This window comes from Astyanax mexicanus, chromosome 15 (genome assembly GCF_023375975.1).
Source record: "Astyanax mexicanus isolate ESR-SI-001 chromosome 15, AstMex3_surface, whole genome shotgun sequence".
NCBI classification, from domain to species: domain Eukaryota; kingdom Metazoa; phylum Chordata; class Actinopteri; order Characiformes; family Acestrorhamphidae; genus Astyanax; species Astyanax mexicanus.
The window spans coordinates 17,884,696-17,901,453 of record NC_064422.1 but is presented as its reverse complement, the minus strand read 5'-3'; the positions used below and the strand labels follow the sequence as shown (position 1 = coordinate 17,901,453).

General features: G+C 39.4%; 1 protein-coding gene across 1 annotated transcript in view; it reads left to right on the top strand.

Annotated features, from left to right (window-relative positions):
• Positions 1-16,758, top strand: part of vclb (vinculin b) — a 51,929-nt gene that overhangs the window by 18,078 nt on the left and 17,093 nt on the right. Inside the window, exons 4-9 of the mRNA XM_022666041.2 lie at positions 129-237; positions 539-661; positions 1,918-2,078; positions 11,546-11,636; positions 13,197-13,344; positions 15,816-15,969. Coding sequence (XP_022521762.2) covers positions 129-237; positions 539-661; positions 1,918-2,078; positions 11,546-11,636; positions 13,197-13,344; positions 15,816-15,969 — 786 coding nt within the window. The remainder of the gene's footprint in view (positions 1-128; positions 238-538; positions 662-1,917; positions 2,079-11,545; positions 11,637-13,196; positions 13,345-15,815; positions 15,970-16,758) is intronic.

Genomic DNA, 16,758 nt, shown 5'->3' with positions numbered 1-16,758 from the left:
AAAAAATCAACTGATCCGAACAAAATAAATAAAATACAGGTGTGAAAATGTTCCTAAATCCTGAGAAACAGAACACACACACAGAGTTGTGAAGATGAGCATGTGTATGTGTGCTGGTTTACTTTTAGGTGCGTAGGATCATCCGTGTGTGTAAAGGCATTCTGGAGTACCTGACCGTGGCGGAGGTAGTGGAGTCTATGGAGGATCTGATCACATACACCAAAAACCTTGGACCAGGTACACACACACTCGCACAGAACACACACTCCACACTTTTACACATTGACCTACACACCACTATACTCCTATATATATCCTCACACTTCTGTTTTCTGTGAGCAGCTGCACACTTGCACTTACATAATAAATCCACTGCTTATATCTGTATCTCTGTGTAATATTAACACACATCTATACATCATTTTGTTATGTATACATTTTTTTTTTATTTGTTTGTTAATCACTAATTATTGTGTATTTGATATGTTTAATTTAATTGAGTTAATTGACTCCACTGTGTTTTTTTTTTTTTTTTTAGGGATGACGAAGATGGCGAAGATGATTGACGAGCGTCAGCAGGAGCTCACCCATCAGGAGCATCGGGTCATGCTGGTTAACTCCATGAACACTGTAAAGGAGCTTCTGCCCGTCCTCATCTCAGGTATTCACACCACTTACAGAGTTTTCATAACGCTAATTCATACTGCTAACTCGCCAAATACATATTAATACTGCTATCTCGCAAAATGCATATTCATACTGCTAACTTGCTAACTCGCTAAATACATATTTATACTGCTAACTTGCTAACTCGCTAAATATATATTCATACTGCTAACTCGCCAAATACATATTTATACTGCTATCTTGCAAAATGCATATTCATATTGCTAACTTACTAAATGCATATTTATACTGCTAACTTGCTAACTCGCTAAATACATATTTATACTGCTAACTCGCAAAATACATATTCATACTGCAAACTTGTTAACTCGCTTAATACATATTTATACTGCTAACTTGCTAAATCGCTAAATCCATATTTATACTCCGAAATTGCTAACTCGCTAAATACATATTCATACTGCTAGCTCACTAAATACACATTCATACTTCTAACTTGCTAAAAACATATTCATACTGATAATTCGGTAAATACATATTCATACTGGTAACTTGCTAAATACATGTTCATACTGCTAACTTGTTAACTCACTAAATACATATTCATGCTGCTAACTTTCTAAGTCGGTAAATACATATTTATATTGCTAACTCGCTTAATACATATTCATACTTCTTATGTATAGTGCTAACCTGCTGACTGCATAGTTATATTTTTATTATTTTATTGTTTTTATTATATATAATTGCATAATAATACTGCTAATTCAAAAACTACATATTTATACAGCTGACTGTATTTTCGTACTGCTAACTCACTAAATGCATATTCATACTGCTAACTCACTAAAAACATATTTATAGTGCTAACTCACTAAATGCATATTCATACTGCTAACTCACTAAAAACATATTTATAGTGCTAACTCACTAAATACATATTCATACTGCTAACTTGCTAACAACATATTTATAGTGCTAACTCACTAAATACATATTCATACTGCTAACTTGCTAACAACATATTTATAGTGCTAAATTGCTAAATGTATATTTCTGCAGCTAAATCACCAACTTTAATTCGTACCACTAACTAGCTAAGCTCTTATTTATGCCACTAACTCCACAACTGCATATTCATGCTACTAATTTGCTGTTGATTTAGACTGCTAATGTTGGACTACCTGATCTACACTTTTTGATGGGAATCAATGCCGTTTCTTGCTGATCTCTCCTTCACTGGTCTGTCCTCTGCTGTACTGGTAACCAGAGTATTTTTGTGCTCTTCAGGAATAAAGATCTTTGTGACGACGAAGACGGCTCAGAGTCAGGGAGTGGACGAGGCTCTGAAGAACAGGAACTTCACTGTGGAGAAGATGAGCGCTGAAATTAATGAAATCATCCGAGTCCTGCAGCTGACCTCCTGGGATGAGGATGCCTGGGCCAGCAAGGTGTGTGATGGAGTGTATTGCTGTGTTTCCTGCTTTTTATACATTTATTCATTTATCCTAAGGGTAATTCAGGCCACGTCCATACCGATCTGGATATTTTTACAGACTGAGATTTTCTTATCTTTCTGTTTCTGGAAATACACTGCCATCCTCCACCTTCCCCTAATATATAGGTTCCCTTTCCACCTTAAATTTCACCTTAAATGTTGTAGCTTGACCAGTAGTTCCAAATCAAGCTGTTGTTTCAGTCAAGCTAGCGTTAGTGAGAAAATCTATATTTTTTGTCATTCAGTGTTAAAGAGCTTTCTAGAGTAGATAACCTCCTAAGACCCGATCTCTTGCATGGTATGCATGGGCTAAATGGCACCTGATTAATGAAAAAAACTAAGAATTATCTTCTTACATGTTATAGTTTCTGAGAAAAATGATGTCCACATATGAGGACTTCAGTTTTATATTTCAATAGAACACAATGAAGTCGCAATTAGTAATGATGTACAAAACATTTATTTTGTGCCTGAACACAGCAATTTTTGTCTGAGTGCAAAATAAAAGTAAAAACAACAATTGTGCCCTTTTGAGTATTGCTGGCTCATGGCTCATTTGAAGTGTTTTTTTTTAACAAAGTAAAAAATATGAACATTTAGTGTATGTACTGTTCATTTTAATTTCTGTACAAAATCAAGACTGTAACGTGTTAAACTCTTCTGCCAACACTTGGTGACAGTATGATGGCCTCATATGAGGACACCAGGCCTATGTAGAGCAAAATTTAGTGCTGTGGTTTAGACAACTTAAAATGTGATGTCCACACATGTAGATTCCAGGTTCTAGGAGGTTAAACAATATGTTTCATATTTTTAATACATTCATATCTCACACAAGTTTAGCAGGATTTCCGTTCCACCTTAAATGCGGTGGCAGTTAGCTACTTTCAGAGTTTTTTTATAATACATTTAAACCCTTTTTCAAGGTCTCTTCTGATTCTAACTTTGCGTGGAAGTGTTTGAGAGTCACAACTAAGTGTGTTTTTACATATTTACATTACATACACTGATGTAACGTTATTATAAAATGATGGTAATAAAATGTATTTTATATTTATATTTTTTGCAGAAAACCTTTCATGTAAACAATAATTTTTTAAAATATAATTGGTTGTGTTCCTTATACAAATACAACATTAGTTCTCTAAAATCGTTCATATCTGAACAATATCTGGTCAAATATACCACATATATTTTAAATATGTATTTTTTAAATATATATTTCCTTTTTTAATCAGATGAATATTTGCTTAATTGAAAAAAAATAATCAACAGACTTATCGATTAATCAATATAATCACTTGTTGCAGCCCTGAGGTAAATGCATTTGTTATGCCAGCATTTTAATATGCTCAGTTTAAAGAGACTTAAAGAGAGTTTTCAAAAAGCTCTGGTTGTAATAAACAAAAATTTAGTTTTTATGTAGATAGGAGGCCAAAACACAGAGAAACTATTTATAATTATAACCCATTTTTTCCCCTATTTTCTCCCCAATTATCCCGGCATCACAATAGTAGTGATAAGGGGAGAGAGCGCTTCCTACCCACCCAGAGAGAGCAAGGCCTACTCTTCTCTCTCTGGCTCCGGCTGCTGATGCCAATGATCTTTGGATCATAGTGGGAACAGCTTAGTCCTCTCAACCACTCAAAACCTTTACAATTACAACTTTTAAATGTAATATATCCAGATATGTGTGGACAAGGACTAATTTGTCCAGAAAACTCTAACCCTAGTAGGATAACCATAACCCTTCAGTGGATATATGGAGAAATATATTCCCATTGCTTTTGGAATATAAGAAGGTGAACAACCCCCTCCACTTTATTAAACTTCTGTATTGATCAACTGTATTGATAAACCTCTTCTCCTCCTCCTCCTCTCCCGTTCTTTTCTTTTTCTTCTGTAGAAGGTAAGCTTTCTCTGTTTCCCAGCATGCCCCACGCTCTGCATTTTGAGATTTGCAGTTGACGTCATCTCTGAGGACGGACAGATGACGTGTGTGTGTGTGTGTGTTTCAGAGTGAGGCTGGTTGAACAATGCTAATGGAATGTTGTATTGGAGGGAGAATATGCAGCAGGTTGGCGAGGATTTGACCTGAGGGGGGTGGGGCTGGGTTTGCAGTGTGTGAGGCAGGGAACGTACCAGATTGGTATGGCAGCTGTGTGTGTGTGTGTGTGTGTGTGTGTGTGTGTAGACAAGGCCTAGATTTTGTGCTCTTTCCGTTTAACCCAGTGCTAATCTGTGTGATCTGTTCTCGTTTAAGAAGCACACCCACCATGTACTTCCTCCCACTGGCCACTTTATCGGAAACACCTCCTTTAAACTTCCACACACGTGTCACTTTATTAGAAAGCTGCTACCTTGTGATTCCACTCACTGACCACTTTATTGGAAACACCTTGCTGGCTTCTTCTTACTGGCCACTTTATAACCATAGAAACATTTACTTACCTTGTGATTCCACCAGCTGGCCACTTTATCGGAAACACCTTTTTTAAACGTCCACAAACAGGCCACTTTATTAGAAACGGCAGCCTACCAAGTGCTTCTGTTCAGTGGCCACTATATTGGAAACACCTCCTTTAAACTTCCACACACTTATCACTTTATGAAAAACCTGCTACCTTGTTATTTCAGTCACTGACCACTTTATTGGAAACACCATCCTTGTGCTTCCTCTTACTGGACATTTTATCAGAAACATTTTCATTACCTTGTGATTCCACTTACTTGTCACTTTATCGGAAACACCCCCTTTAAACATCCACAAACAGGCCACTTTACTAACTTAATCTGTGCTTCCTCTCACTGGCCACTTTACCAGAAACATTTTCATTACCTTGTGATTCCACTTACTTGTCACTTTATTTCTAAACATCTTTTTTAAACTATCACAAACAGGCCACTTTATTAGAAACACTGACTTACCATGTGCTTCCACTCATTGGCCACTTTATTGGAAACACCTCCTTTAAACTTCCACACACGTGTCACTTTATTAGAAACCTGCTACCTTGTAATTCCACTTACTGACCACTTTATTGGAAACACTTTCCTCTTGCTTCCTCTCACTGGCCACTTTATCAGAAACATTTTCATTACCTTGTGATTCCACTTACTTGTCACTTTATTGGATACACATTCTTTTGAACTTCCATAAACAGGCCACTTTTTTAGAAACATTTACTTAATCTGTGCTTCCACTCACTGGCCACTTTTTTGGAAACCCCTACCTTGCGCTTGCCACTTTCTAAACAATTTAACTCACCCTGTATTTCCACTCACTGGCCACTTTATTGGAAACACCAACTCACTTATTAGAAATGCCAACTTAGCCTGTGCTTCTGTTCACTGGCCACTTTATTGGAAACACCTCTCTTGTGCTTCCTCTCACAGGTCACTTTATTAACAACGCCAACTTACCCTATGCTTCCGTTTAAAAGCCACTATATTGGAAACACCTACCTTGCGATTCCACTTTCTAAACAATTTATTAGAAATACTATCTCACCCTGTACTTCCACTCACTGGCCACTTTAATGGAAACACCAAATCACCCAATAATTCCATGCACCCTTTTTTAGGTGAGAGCATGCTGCAGTGTGTGTTTGTGTGTGTATTAGTGCATGAGAGTGTGTGTGTGTGCATTGTTAAAGAAATTAATACAATATGAAATTACTAATACAGGTAATAACTCTGTCATGTCAGCACCAACAAATTATACATAACTTATACATTATAAACAATAAGTAACATAAATACATTGGTAAATGTTTTAAATAGTTGCTTAGCCACACCATAGAAACCACCATGGATATTATAGCAACATCTTAGCAACAAGCCAGCAACACTTTAGCAACCACCACGCAACTGCCTCGCAACACCATAGCAACCACTATTGATACCATAGCAATGCCTTAGCAACCACCTAGCAACCAGTTAGCAACACTTTAACAACCACCACAGATACCATAGCAACCACCTCTGAACACTTTAGCAATTGCTTAGCCCCACCATAGCAACCACCTTGGATACCATAGCAGTGCCTTAGCAACCACCTATTAATACCTTAGCAACATAATAGCAACCACCTCAGACACCACCATAGATACCATAGCAACCAGCCAGCAACACTTTAGCAACCACTACGAATACCTAAGCAACCACTTCGAAACAACATAGCAGCCACCATAGTGGCAACCATCCTGCTTTTCCTTCAGGAAATGTACTTTTCTAGTTATTTATATATTGGTATATTTTACATAGTATTTTTTTTTAATTGTTCAAATTGTGTTTATTTAATATATTTACATTATGTAATTTTGTCAGTGTTTAGCATCATTATTTCATATTAAAAAAGCTAGAGCGATGCAGAAATGAGTAATAATGGAATTATTAGATAAGGCTGTTGGCCAGTATGAGGTCTGATAGGAAACATTGCTGTTGTTGCTGGATGTGGTACAGCGGTTCAGCTCGTTCTCTCAACATCTGGCTAATGGAGAACCAGAGCAAATATTTAAAAGTGGTGTTTGACTGGAATTTGCCTTTTAAGGCTCCAGGCTTTAGGAGAACTCTGTGAGTCACTAGTGTAGATGGAGAAATGACCCTGCAATGCTTTTAACAGTCGCAGTGTAGTATAACACTAACACTAGCAACCTCTAAGAATAACATAGTAACTTCATAGCAACCACTTTTCAACACTACAGCATCCACCTAGCTACACCATAGCAACCGTGTAGCCACACCCCAGCAACACCATCGGAACAGCATTGCACCTTTTTACTTATTACCTGCAAAGTAACACAGTAGCTGCCTCTAAGAATAGTTTAGCAAAGACATAGCAACAACCTAGCAACGCAGTGTTAACCCCCTATCAACTTCAAGGGGAAACCCTAGCAGCCACAATCTACCAACTTCACAATCTTGGGAAACGCCTAAGCTTCCCATCTGATCTTTGTTTTTCTTATTTAACTTTTTTTTTTTTTTTAAAGCACTATTTGGACTATTTATGGTGGCTTTTGTCACTCTTTTTATTTTTATATCTTACATATATCATTTTGAATGAATTTTAATGAACATATTCTATAAGTACATTACTTGAAAACAAAGCTTCAAGACAGACTTATAATATTGTACTAGATATAATGTTGCAGTCATACTGTTTATCCCATATCACTAGAAATGCCCCAACACCAGGAGGGTTAAGACTAGCACATATGTATCTTCCGATACATGTAAAGTCAGCCACCACCTCTTGCCAAGTAGCCATAGCGCTCGAATGAAAAGCGCAGCGACTCTGTTCCAATACCTCAGCTCACAGACGCCTTGTTCTGATGGACATCACCCTTTAAAGTGATGTGGTGAGAGAGCGCCATCTACCCCCACCCAGAGAGAGTAAAGCCAATTGTGCTGTCTCTGAGCTCCGGCAACTGATGGCAAGCTACATAAACGGGATTCGAACCAACGATCTTCTGATCATAATGGCACTTTTTTGACAGAATGCAAATCTGATGATTGTACTAGTTGTAAAGTTGTAAAGAAGCACTATGGCTGTGTTCCCACAGCAGATAAAAGTGGCCCAAATATGATATTTTTCGTAATATGTGAAACAGATATGTTGTGTGGCAGTATGGACAGCAAAAACACGCTGGATCTGATATTTTTACACCAATTTGTTACACTTAAAAATGTTCAAATTTGCTGGAATGCATTCAGAATTTATGCAATTTTATGGGAAAAAAAGTCAGTGAAGAGAATAGAAAATTGAGGACAGCAGTGAGGGAGGGCTTCAGTAGTGGGATAGTAAGATAAAAGAGCTCATTATTAATATTTGGTCTAATGCTAACTCTGTTTTAATGTTAGAAGAACTCTCTGTGGTGAGCCCAGCTGCAGCATGAGCTTATTTTTACCTCCTGAGATTTTGACGTGGACGAAACCGAAACTTCACTTTAAGCAATGCTGTTTTGAGCATGAGAATCTGTTCCAAAGAGTGGAGTGTTTAGACCAATGTCAGACATGTCAGAAATAAATTCTAATTAGCCATGCCTCTCTCCTAGCTGAGCCTGGATGCTTTGTTTGTTAGCATCACAGTCATAACCCTGCCACAACCTGCAACAAACAAAAGTTTATAGGCAAGTCAGTTTTGCAATGCAGCAAGACAGTTATTTCCAGTCATGCACGACCAGCTGAGTGTCTGTTTAAATAGGGAGACACCAACATACTAGAAAACTAACGGTCTGATTATTCATACAATAATGAACAAAACATCTGATTTTTTTGGCTTGGTTTGGAGTTTGCTGTGGTGGAACACACTTCTGTCCTCCGCTTACCTGTCTAGGCTCAGCCAGCACAGCAGAGCAAGCTTCTGGCGTGGGCTTTTGGTACAACGTCTACGGTTAAAGTGCCCTCTAGCGGCCGGGAGCGTTTTTCTGGTGTGGCACATGTGTTTGCTTTAAAGGTTAGATCGGGCCCAAAAAATCCAACCCGACCCAGCCCGAGCCCGTGCACGTTCTGCCCGAGCCTGACCCAACCCGAACCATAAACTGTCATTATGAGCCCGAGCCCGACCCGACCCATAAACTGTAATTATAAGCCTGAGCCTGACCCGATCCGCCCCGCCCCATAAACTGGCTGTATTCGGGCTGTTTGAATGAGCGAAATATGATCAGAATTCTGTTAATTAACACTGTAACATAGAAGCATAGAACTATTATTTAATTAAAATGATTTATAAGAACAGCTACACACAGTGCTGCAGGTCAAACGCGGAGGCGTTCACGTGCAAGAGAGAGAGAGACTCAGAGAGAGAGAGAGAGAGACACACAGAGAGAGAGAGAGACACAGAGAGAGAGAGAGAGAGACAGAGAGAGAGAGAGAGACAGACACACAGAGAGATAGAGAGACACAGAGAGAGAGAGAGAGAGAGACACACAGAGAGACACAGAGAGAGAGAGAGACACACAGAGAGACACAGAGAGAGAGAGAGAGAGACACAGAGAGAGAGAGAGATTTGCGTGTTCTGGTGTATGAGATTCTCACAGGTAAAGGTTCTCACATACTGTATCTCCTGCTCATATTCTAGTCCCATACATAATTCTGCAGCTCCTTCAGTGTTTTCTGACGTATTTTGCGGCTAGCGCGAGCGCTTACAACTAACACCGCGGACCGCAAGGTGCCGCTGCGCTTGTGCCGAATCCAACTCCCTGCTGAATCCGACTCCTGCTTCACGGACAGAATAGGCACAACACCTCCCCCCCTGTGCAACTGCGGGAGTGAAAACAGCGCTTATAAATAAATTAGTTTAGTGTTACTTTCAGTTTTCGTTATTTGGTTAGTTTTCGTTAACAATAATAATTGGTTACTTAGCAACATTGTGATTATCACACCAGAGCTTTATTTAAAAATAAAAATATAATTAAAAAACAGATGCCTACATCTCAGACTATTTTCTGGAGCCCTACCTGACCCGGCCTGAGGAATGTGGTGGGAAAACTCGGGTCAGGTCGGGTTCAGGCAGACAATCTAAGCTCTAGTTTGCTTTTCCTTAATGCAGCGTTTCTGAGCTGGGTTTTCTTAATGCAGTTGCATTGTCATCGTTTTGTTTGCTTTGTAAGTGTTGTTGTGATGTGCCTTTCTGGGCCACCGTAGCTCTCAGAGACAGGCTGTGAAGTGGGCGTCCCAAGAAGACGACATCCCAAGAAGATTATAAAATATCATACGAGTCAATGGTAGAATTAAAATGGCTGTTTTGTCATTGGCAAAAAGGATTTGGCAAATTTTTTCATGGGCGCATCCCACATACTCAGCTCTGCTGCTCTCTCATCCCACAAATGCATGTTTCTTACAAATGTGGCTCAAATTAAAAGGAAATTAACAGGTTTTCCAACAGTATAATACTTATTGCCAAGAATATAATAAATAAATCACCTACAAAATACCTTTTAAATTAGTCTGTATACAGAGCTTTAAGTGTCTGAATTAGAACAGAAACTGTTGTTCTATTTGTAGTGTTTTCAGTATTACAGAAGTTGATTTTAGACTCTGTGTGTGTGTGTGTGTGTGTGTGTGTGTGTGTGTCAGTCGTGAGGAACCACAGCTGAGCGTCTTGTTAACCTAAAAAGGAAATGAATTGCATGAGCAAGCAGTTTTATCTCACACACACACACACACACACACACATTACTTTAACTGGCATCACACACACTGACATGCCCTATATATATATATACACACACTGGTCTGACTGACATCAAACACTATACACACTTCCCAAATTTCTCTGCTGTCACTGCTCAACGGATGTTACTCACTTACTCACACTCCCACACCCACACACACACACACACCAGTAGTTCCTCTAGTAAATCATTAACTGGTGTGTTTGTGTTTACTGCCACTGGATAGTAACAGAACCCACACAACTGGCCCTTTGTTATCTCCACTGTCCACTAATGATTATCTTTATAATTGATTATTCTTTATCGTCTTTATCTGCAGCACTCTGTCTGTTCTTTACAACACTGTCACTTTGCCATGCTTTACAATAGTGTGTGACAACTGACCTTTTTATGGCACTAGCAACCACCTAAAAACAACTATGAAACAAATGAGCAAATCTGTAATTCACAGTGACTAAGTAACTCCATTGCGACCTCTTAGTAACATCATAGCAAACTCTCAGTAACATTACAGCAAACTCTTAGTAATGCCAGAGCAACATCTTGGCAACACCACAGCAACCAACTGGGATTAAAATAAAATGTGTGAAACTCTTTGTTCACCCTTCTAATGTAATACAAATGTATTAGTAACAGCCAACCATCTACCTGAGGTACCGCAGCAACCACGTAGCCACCACAACATATCCAGCACAAATTAAAAGCAACATCAAAGCAAATGCATGTCATTGCACAGCCGACACATAGTAACACCATTGACAGGAAATATAACAAACTCTTAGTAACACCACAGCAACATCTTAGTAACACTACAACAGAGTCTTAGTAACACCACAGCAACCATCTCGGATTTAGATGACATGGATTGGGACACAGCCTTTCAATAATGAAAGAACACTTTTTGATATGAAATGAAATGACTAGAAATTCTTACACAGAGGCAAAGAAAATAAAATCGTAAAAGTGGGCATGGTAAAATGAGGTAAATAAGTGAGAAACGTTTCTGATAAAGTGGCCAGGGAGTGTACATTGTTAGTACTGTGTGATCTTGTTTGCACTTCTTTTGTTGGCTGTATAACCACACTGGGCTTTGATGTATCTGAGCAAGATTTATTCTATAGGGAACTGAATCTGCTGCTGTTTGCCCAGCCACAGCACTACCTCCACCATGTTTAACAGGAGTCTGAGAGAGAGTGTATGTGTGTGTGTGTGCACATGTTCTAACTCTGATTTCTCTCTGTAGGACACTGAGACCATGAAGAGAGCTCTGGCACTCATCGATTCAAAAATGGCTCAGGCCAAGAACTGGCTTAGAGACCCCAACGCACCACCAGGTACACACACAAGCACACACACACACACACAGGCGCTGGTTTTGGTGGCCAAAGGGGTTAAAAAGCTGGTCATCATCCATATCATATAATGGAAAACTAAGTAATTACACTGGTTAATAGCTTGGCTGATTATGTTTCTTAATGAAATCCCACAATTTGACTAAAGTTACTACTTTATTACTCCCACCCCCAATTTTTAAAGTTTCAAGTTATCTATCCTGTGTATCGTTTGCCATTGTTTATTTGAATAATAATACATATATATATTTTGTCTTACTAAAACACGGGATGCAGCAGTCTAAAGCGCTGCCACTATGATCGGGAGGTCGCAGGTTCAAACCCCCGCTCATGCAGCTTTGCCATCAAGCTGCCGGCGCTCAGAGGGAGCACAATTGGCCCTGCTCCCTCCGGGTGGGTAGGTGGCGCTCTCTCCCCACGTAACTAAAGGGTGATGTCCACAGCACAGGGCGTCTGTGAGCTGATGTATCAGAACCGAGCCGCTTTCCTCCGAGTGCACTGTGATGCTGTTTGGCAATGCTGTATCAGCAGCAGCTCGAAAAGAAGTGGTTGACTTCACTTGTATCAGAGGAGGCATGTGTTAAGGCCTCGGCATACTTCCAGCGAAACGAATTTCGTGAGCATTGCACGAAGTCAAGCGCGCTTTCGCAAGCTTTTGAGCTGGCATACTTTCTGCGGCTTCGCTTTGCCTGTCTCGCATGCTCCACAACTGCAGGTGGTGCTGTTACCGGAAAGCCAACGCGCTCTGTCTACACAAGCTCCGGTATGGCAACGTGTGAAATACTATAAAACGTGTGAATCGTAAAGGTGAGGGTACCGCTGTACCTGCTCAGCCAGCCTTTCTTCAAAATCGTCCATGTTTGTTTTCTTGGCACGCCTCTTTTTTAACGACCAATCACAGCCTTTGTCGCGTTGTGTCTTCGGCCGTGGAGTTCGCCCAGCTTCCATGTGCACGACACGGCGAACGAAGCCCCTGTGCGACGTCCGCGCCTGTTCGTTTTCTCCGCAATTACGTCACATTGTTCGCTAGAGCCACGCGAACGTCGTCTCCGCATGAAGTATGCCGAGGCCTTCAGTCTTCATCCTCCTGGTGTGTTGGGGCATTACTAGTGATAGGGGGAGTCCTAGTGCATTGGTTGGGTATTTGGCTGTGTAAATTGGGGAGAAAATGGAAAAAAATAGAAATAAAAAAAAAAACACTACAATACACACATTCAATTATCAATATAAATTTTTTCAGTCTCTTAAAGCAATAGAAACGTCTTTATACATGGCCTGTCTAGTCTAAAAACTACCTTATTCCTCAATTTCCTATTTTGTGTAAATGTGTATTTCTTTAAATTCAGTAAATTAACAGAAATTGTATGTAAAATGTGCAATAAAAAATAAAAATGTCATGTTTACTCTCCTGCAAAGGGATTTATTCTCACCTTTACTCTCAGAACATCAATAACAAAAGTTCTTTGAACAGAGGAGACTAAAAAACTGTATTTCCAGGTGTGTGAGTTGCAGTTTAACAGTGTAACTGCTCCTGTGTTGCAGGTGAGGCTGGTGAGCAGGCGGTTCGGCAGATTCTGGACGAGGCGGGGAAGGTGGGCGAGCTGTGTGCTGGTAAAGAGAGGAGAGAGATTCTGGACACGGCCAAAGCTCTCGGACAGATCACTGACCAGGTGGCGGACCTGCGCGCCAGGTAACACACTACAGAACAGCAGAACCAGCACAACACAACCATCTAAAACCCAGAAAAGCGAACACTTAGATACATTTTACAATCCTGTCAATACAATAAGTGATATTGCCTGGGGATTACTAGGACAAAAAATTTTCGGCTCCATCTTGTGGGCATCAACAGTATTGCAGCTGGTACCTTATTGGCCTACCAATGATTAATAAGATAAAAACTTGTTCAGAGTAAAGGGTTTGAGATGCATTCGTTCATAGTGGGGAATTGAGATTAACTTGTTCAGAGTGTTGGTTTGCTACACAGCAAAAAGGCAAGTGTTAAATTAACTCCCACAGAGTTGATTTTAACTCTTTTTCAGGGTTTATATAGGTCCACACTCTTTGAAGTTAAATCAACACTTTCAAAATATTTAAACATTTAACACCTTGCCAGAGTTCCTTTTTAGCTCACAATTATGTTTCTTTAACTTCCTAAATTGTTACACTAACACTGGAAAGAGTTTAAAAAATATATAAATGAAAAGAAGATTAGTCAATTGATATGACTTTTTATTATTTATTTATTATTCAGGAGAGGTTAGCGTGTAATTTTCCATTGTATTTCTTAGTGCATTACCAACACACTATCACAATTAACTGTACAAAGGATGGTAACTTGCTCTTATAGTCTACAATATATTGGGTTAGACAAACAACCATTTCAAAAAATTATAAAAGAATACCCAAAGGAAAGGTAGCCCTGGTGGCAATATTTCACACTGATGGTAAGTTAGGATCTGGGGGACACACCCATTTTGCAAATAACGTGTTTAACTGGGCGGAGTTTAATTAAATCTCTGTGGAGTTGGCCAGTATTTATTGGGTTAAGTGGGATTAACACTGAAATATTCAACTCTGTCAAATAACTCCAACTCTGAACACCATTTAACACTGAAAGAGTTCAAATTACACTTTGAGAGTGAAAATCAACTCTCATGTTTAAGTGGGAGTTTTAGATTAAGTCAATCAGAGTGGGGGTGATGGGAACATTTATTGTGTCCCATGACTTTTGCCATGTCCCATGGAAGATAAAAAAACACTGCACTGACCTGTGGTATATTTGTGTAAAATTCAATTATATTTATATAAGTGGTGTTAATTAAAATACCAGTATATACTTGTACCTTCAAGAGGAGATAAAATAGACGTAGGCTGCTGGAATAAAGAATGCATGATAAATGAGCAGGGCAGTGTGAGAAAGAGAGAGAGAGAAACTCTCTTACCGGGTCGGAGCTGGAAGTCTGAACCGGAGCACGCCGTTCAAGCATTCAGCCAGAAAACAGCGCTGGGCGGGGGCGGGGCATATTACAGCGGAAGTAGGGGTCAAACTTGGTGCCTTTATTAAATTGCGTAAAAAAAAAAATAGTAATGCTTTACTGATTTCAAATTAACAACGAGCGTTAACGCTTTAACACTGACAGCCCTAGTAAAAAGAGCTAAAATATCTAAGATTAGACGCAGGCTGCTGCCTGTCTGGCTGCTTTATTAAATATGAAACATGATTCCTCCTGCAGATTAAATCTTGATTGATCGCAGCTGTGTGAGATTACCTCTAACACGCCTCAGCCGACCACTGTAACTCCTTTAACACTGCTCAGATCCAGCAGCCTGCAGAAGCAGCTGTAGCTGTCAGCAGTTTTCTGACTGTGACCTTCAGAACTATCAGTACAGAAAGCTGTAGTATCATCTGACATTCAGGGGACAGCAGTATGTAAATTGATCATGCAGTGTAACCTCAAGGGATGATTTGGGTAACCTCAGGGGATGATTTGGGAACACCCATACCTGTAAAAATTGTGAGGTGTTATCTTGTGAGGGTGAACGTTGGCCAGTGTGCTCATGGCAGGGCGATGTGAATTATGGGAGTTGGAGCAGATGAATGGGACATTTACATTTATGGTATTTAGCTGACGCTCTTATCCAGAGTGACTTACATGCTTATTTCTATTACAGAGTTGGGTCAATGTAGTGTTAGGAGTCTTGCCCAAGGACTCTTGTTGGTGTAGTGCAGCACTCAGTCACCCAGGCTGGGAATTGAACCGGAGTCTCCCACACAATGTGGTAGTTAGTGGTGTTATCCACTGTGCCACACCAACCACATTTAATTTATGATTTTTTTTTTATTTTTTTTTAACATTTAACATTCATTGATCCACAGTGTCTTGGGTGTGTGTAAAGAGAATAAGTCATTATCATAGAAGGCAAGCGGCCACTTATAGTTCAAGTCCCAAAGGTGGAGTGAGGATTCCAGTAAAGAGAGGTTTGGCAAAACTGTTATGTTGTCATGGCAGTAACTTAAAATGTAGTTACTTTTAAAATTACTTTCTAAATGGGTAATCAGTAATTAGATTACTTTTTAAAAGTAACCGTACCATGGCTGGTGTGTTTATATGAAGTATTTGGTGTGTAATGTGATAATTGTGTGGATTTGACTTGCAGGGGTTCAGGTATGAGTCCGGTGGCCATTCAGAAAGCTCAGCAGGTGTCTCAGGGTTTGGACATGCTGTCAGGGAAAGTGGGGAACGCAGCTAAGAAACTGGAGGCTATGACCAACTCCAAACAGGCCCTGGCCAAAAGAGCAGAGGCTGCCCAGGTACAGTATACTCTTACATATAGTCATATAAAAAAAATAAGATCTTTGTGTTTTTTTTTTACTAATTTAAACATCAAACCATTTGATCTGCATGTAATTAAGACTGAGACATAGATTTAAAGTAACTGAACACACACAACTGAAGAATCAACTGTAAAGAACTGCAAACACCATTTATAAAATTGGGCGTAAAAGTGCTCTAGTGACTACTGCCCTATAGAATGGCTCTTAGAGACTATTTTTGGGTAGTGTACCTCTTGGTGAGAGATCGTTGACTGCTAGACATGACTCTGCGAAGCACTCAAAGACATTTTGTACAGTTGACAGACTTTGTGAAGGGAATTGCCCAAGATCTAGGCTGTCTGTCAGCCAGCCGTAATTACATTTTTTTTGTAGGGGTGTTATGATTTGTGAAGACATTGCATACAACAGCCCACAGGGTTCGTACGGACATGAAAACCCTGGAAAAGTCATGGAATTTAAAAATGGCAATTTCCAGGCCTGGATAAGTTTTAGAAAAATAAAAATGTTTTGGAAAAGTCATGAAAATTTGGTCTACAAATGTTTGTTTCTCTGTTTATCAATGGAGAAAATCTATTATGAGCAAACAAATACGTTAGTTTAGAGTTAATTTAGTAATTTAAGCTCACACAATGGAGTTTTCAGGATCTGAAACACATTTTATTATTAAAAATTGTATGTCGGCATTTGTCTCAGATTCATTTTAGAGCTACTATAATACATTTTGATTGTAGTTTTAGCTGATTTTTGCTTTTATTGTCCATGTCT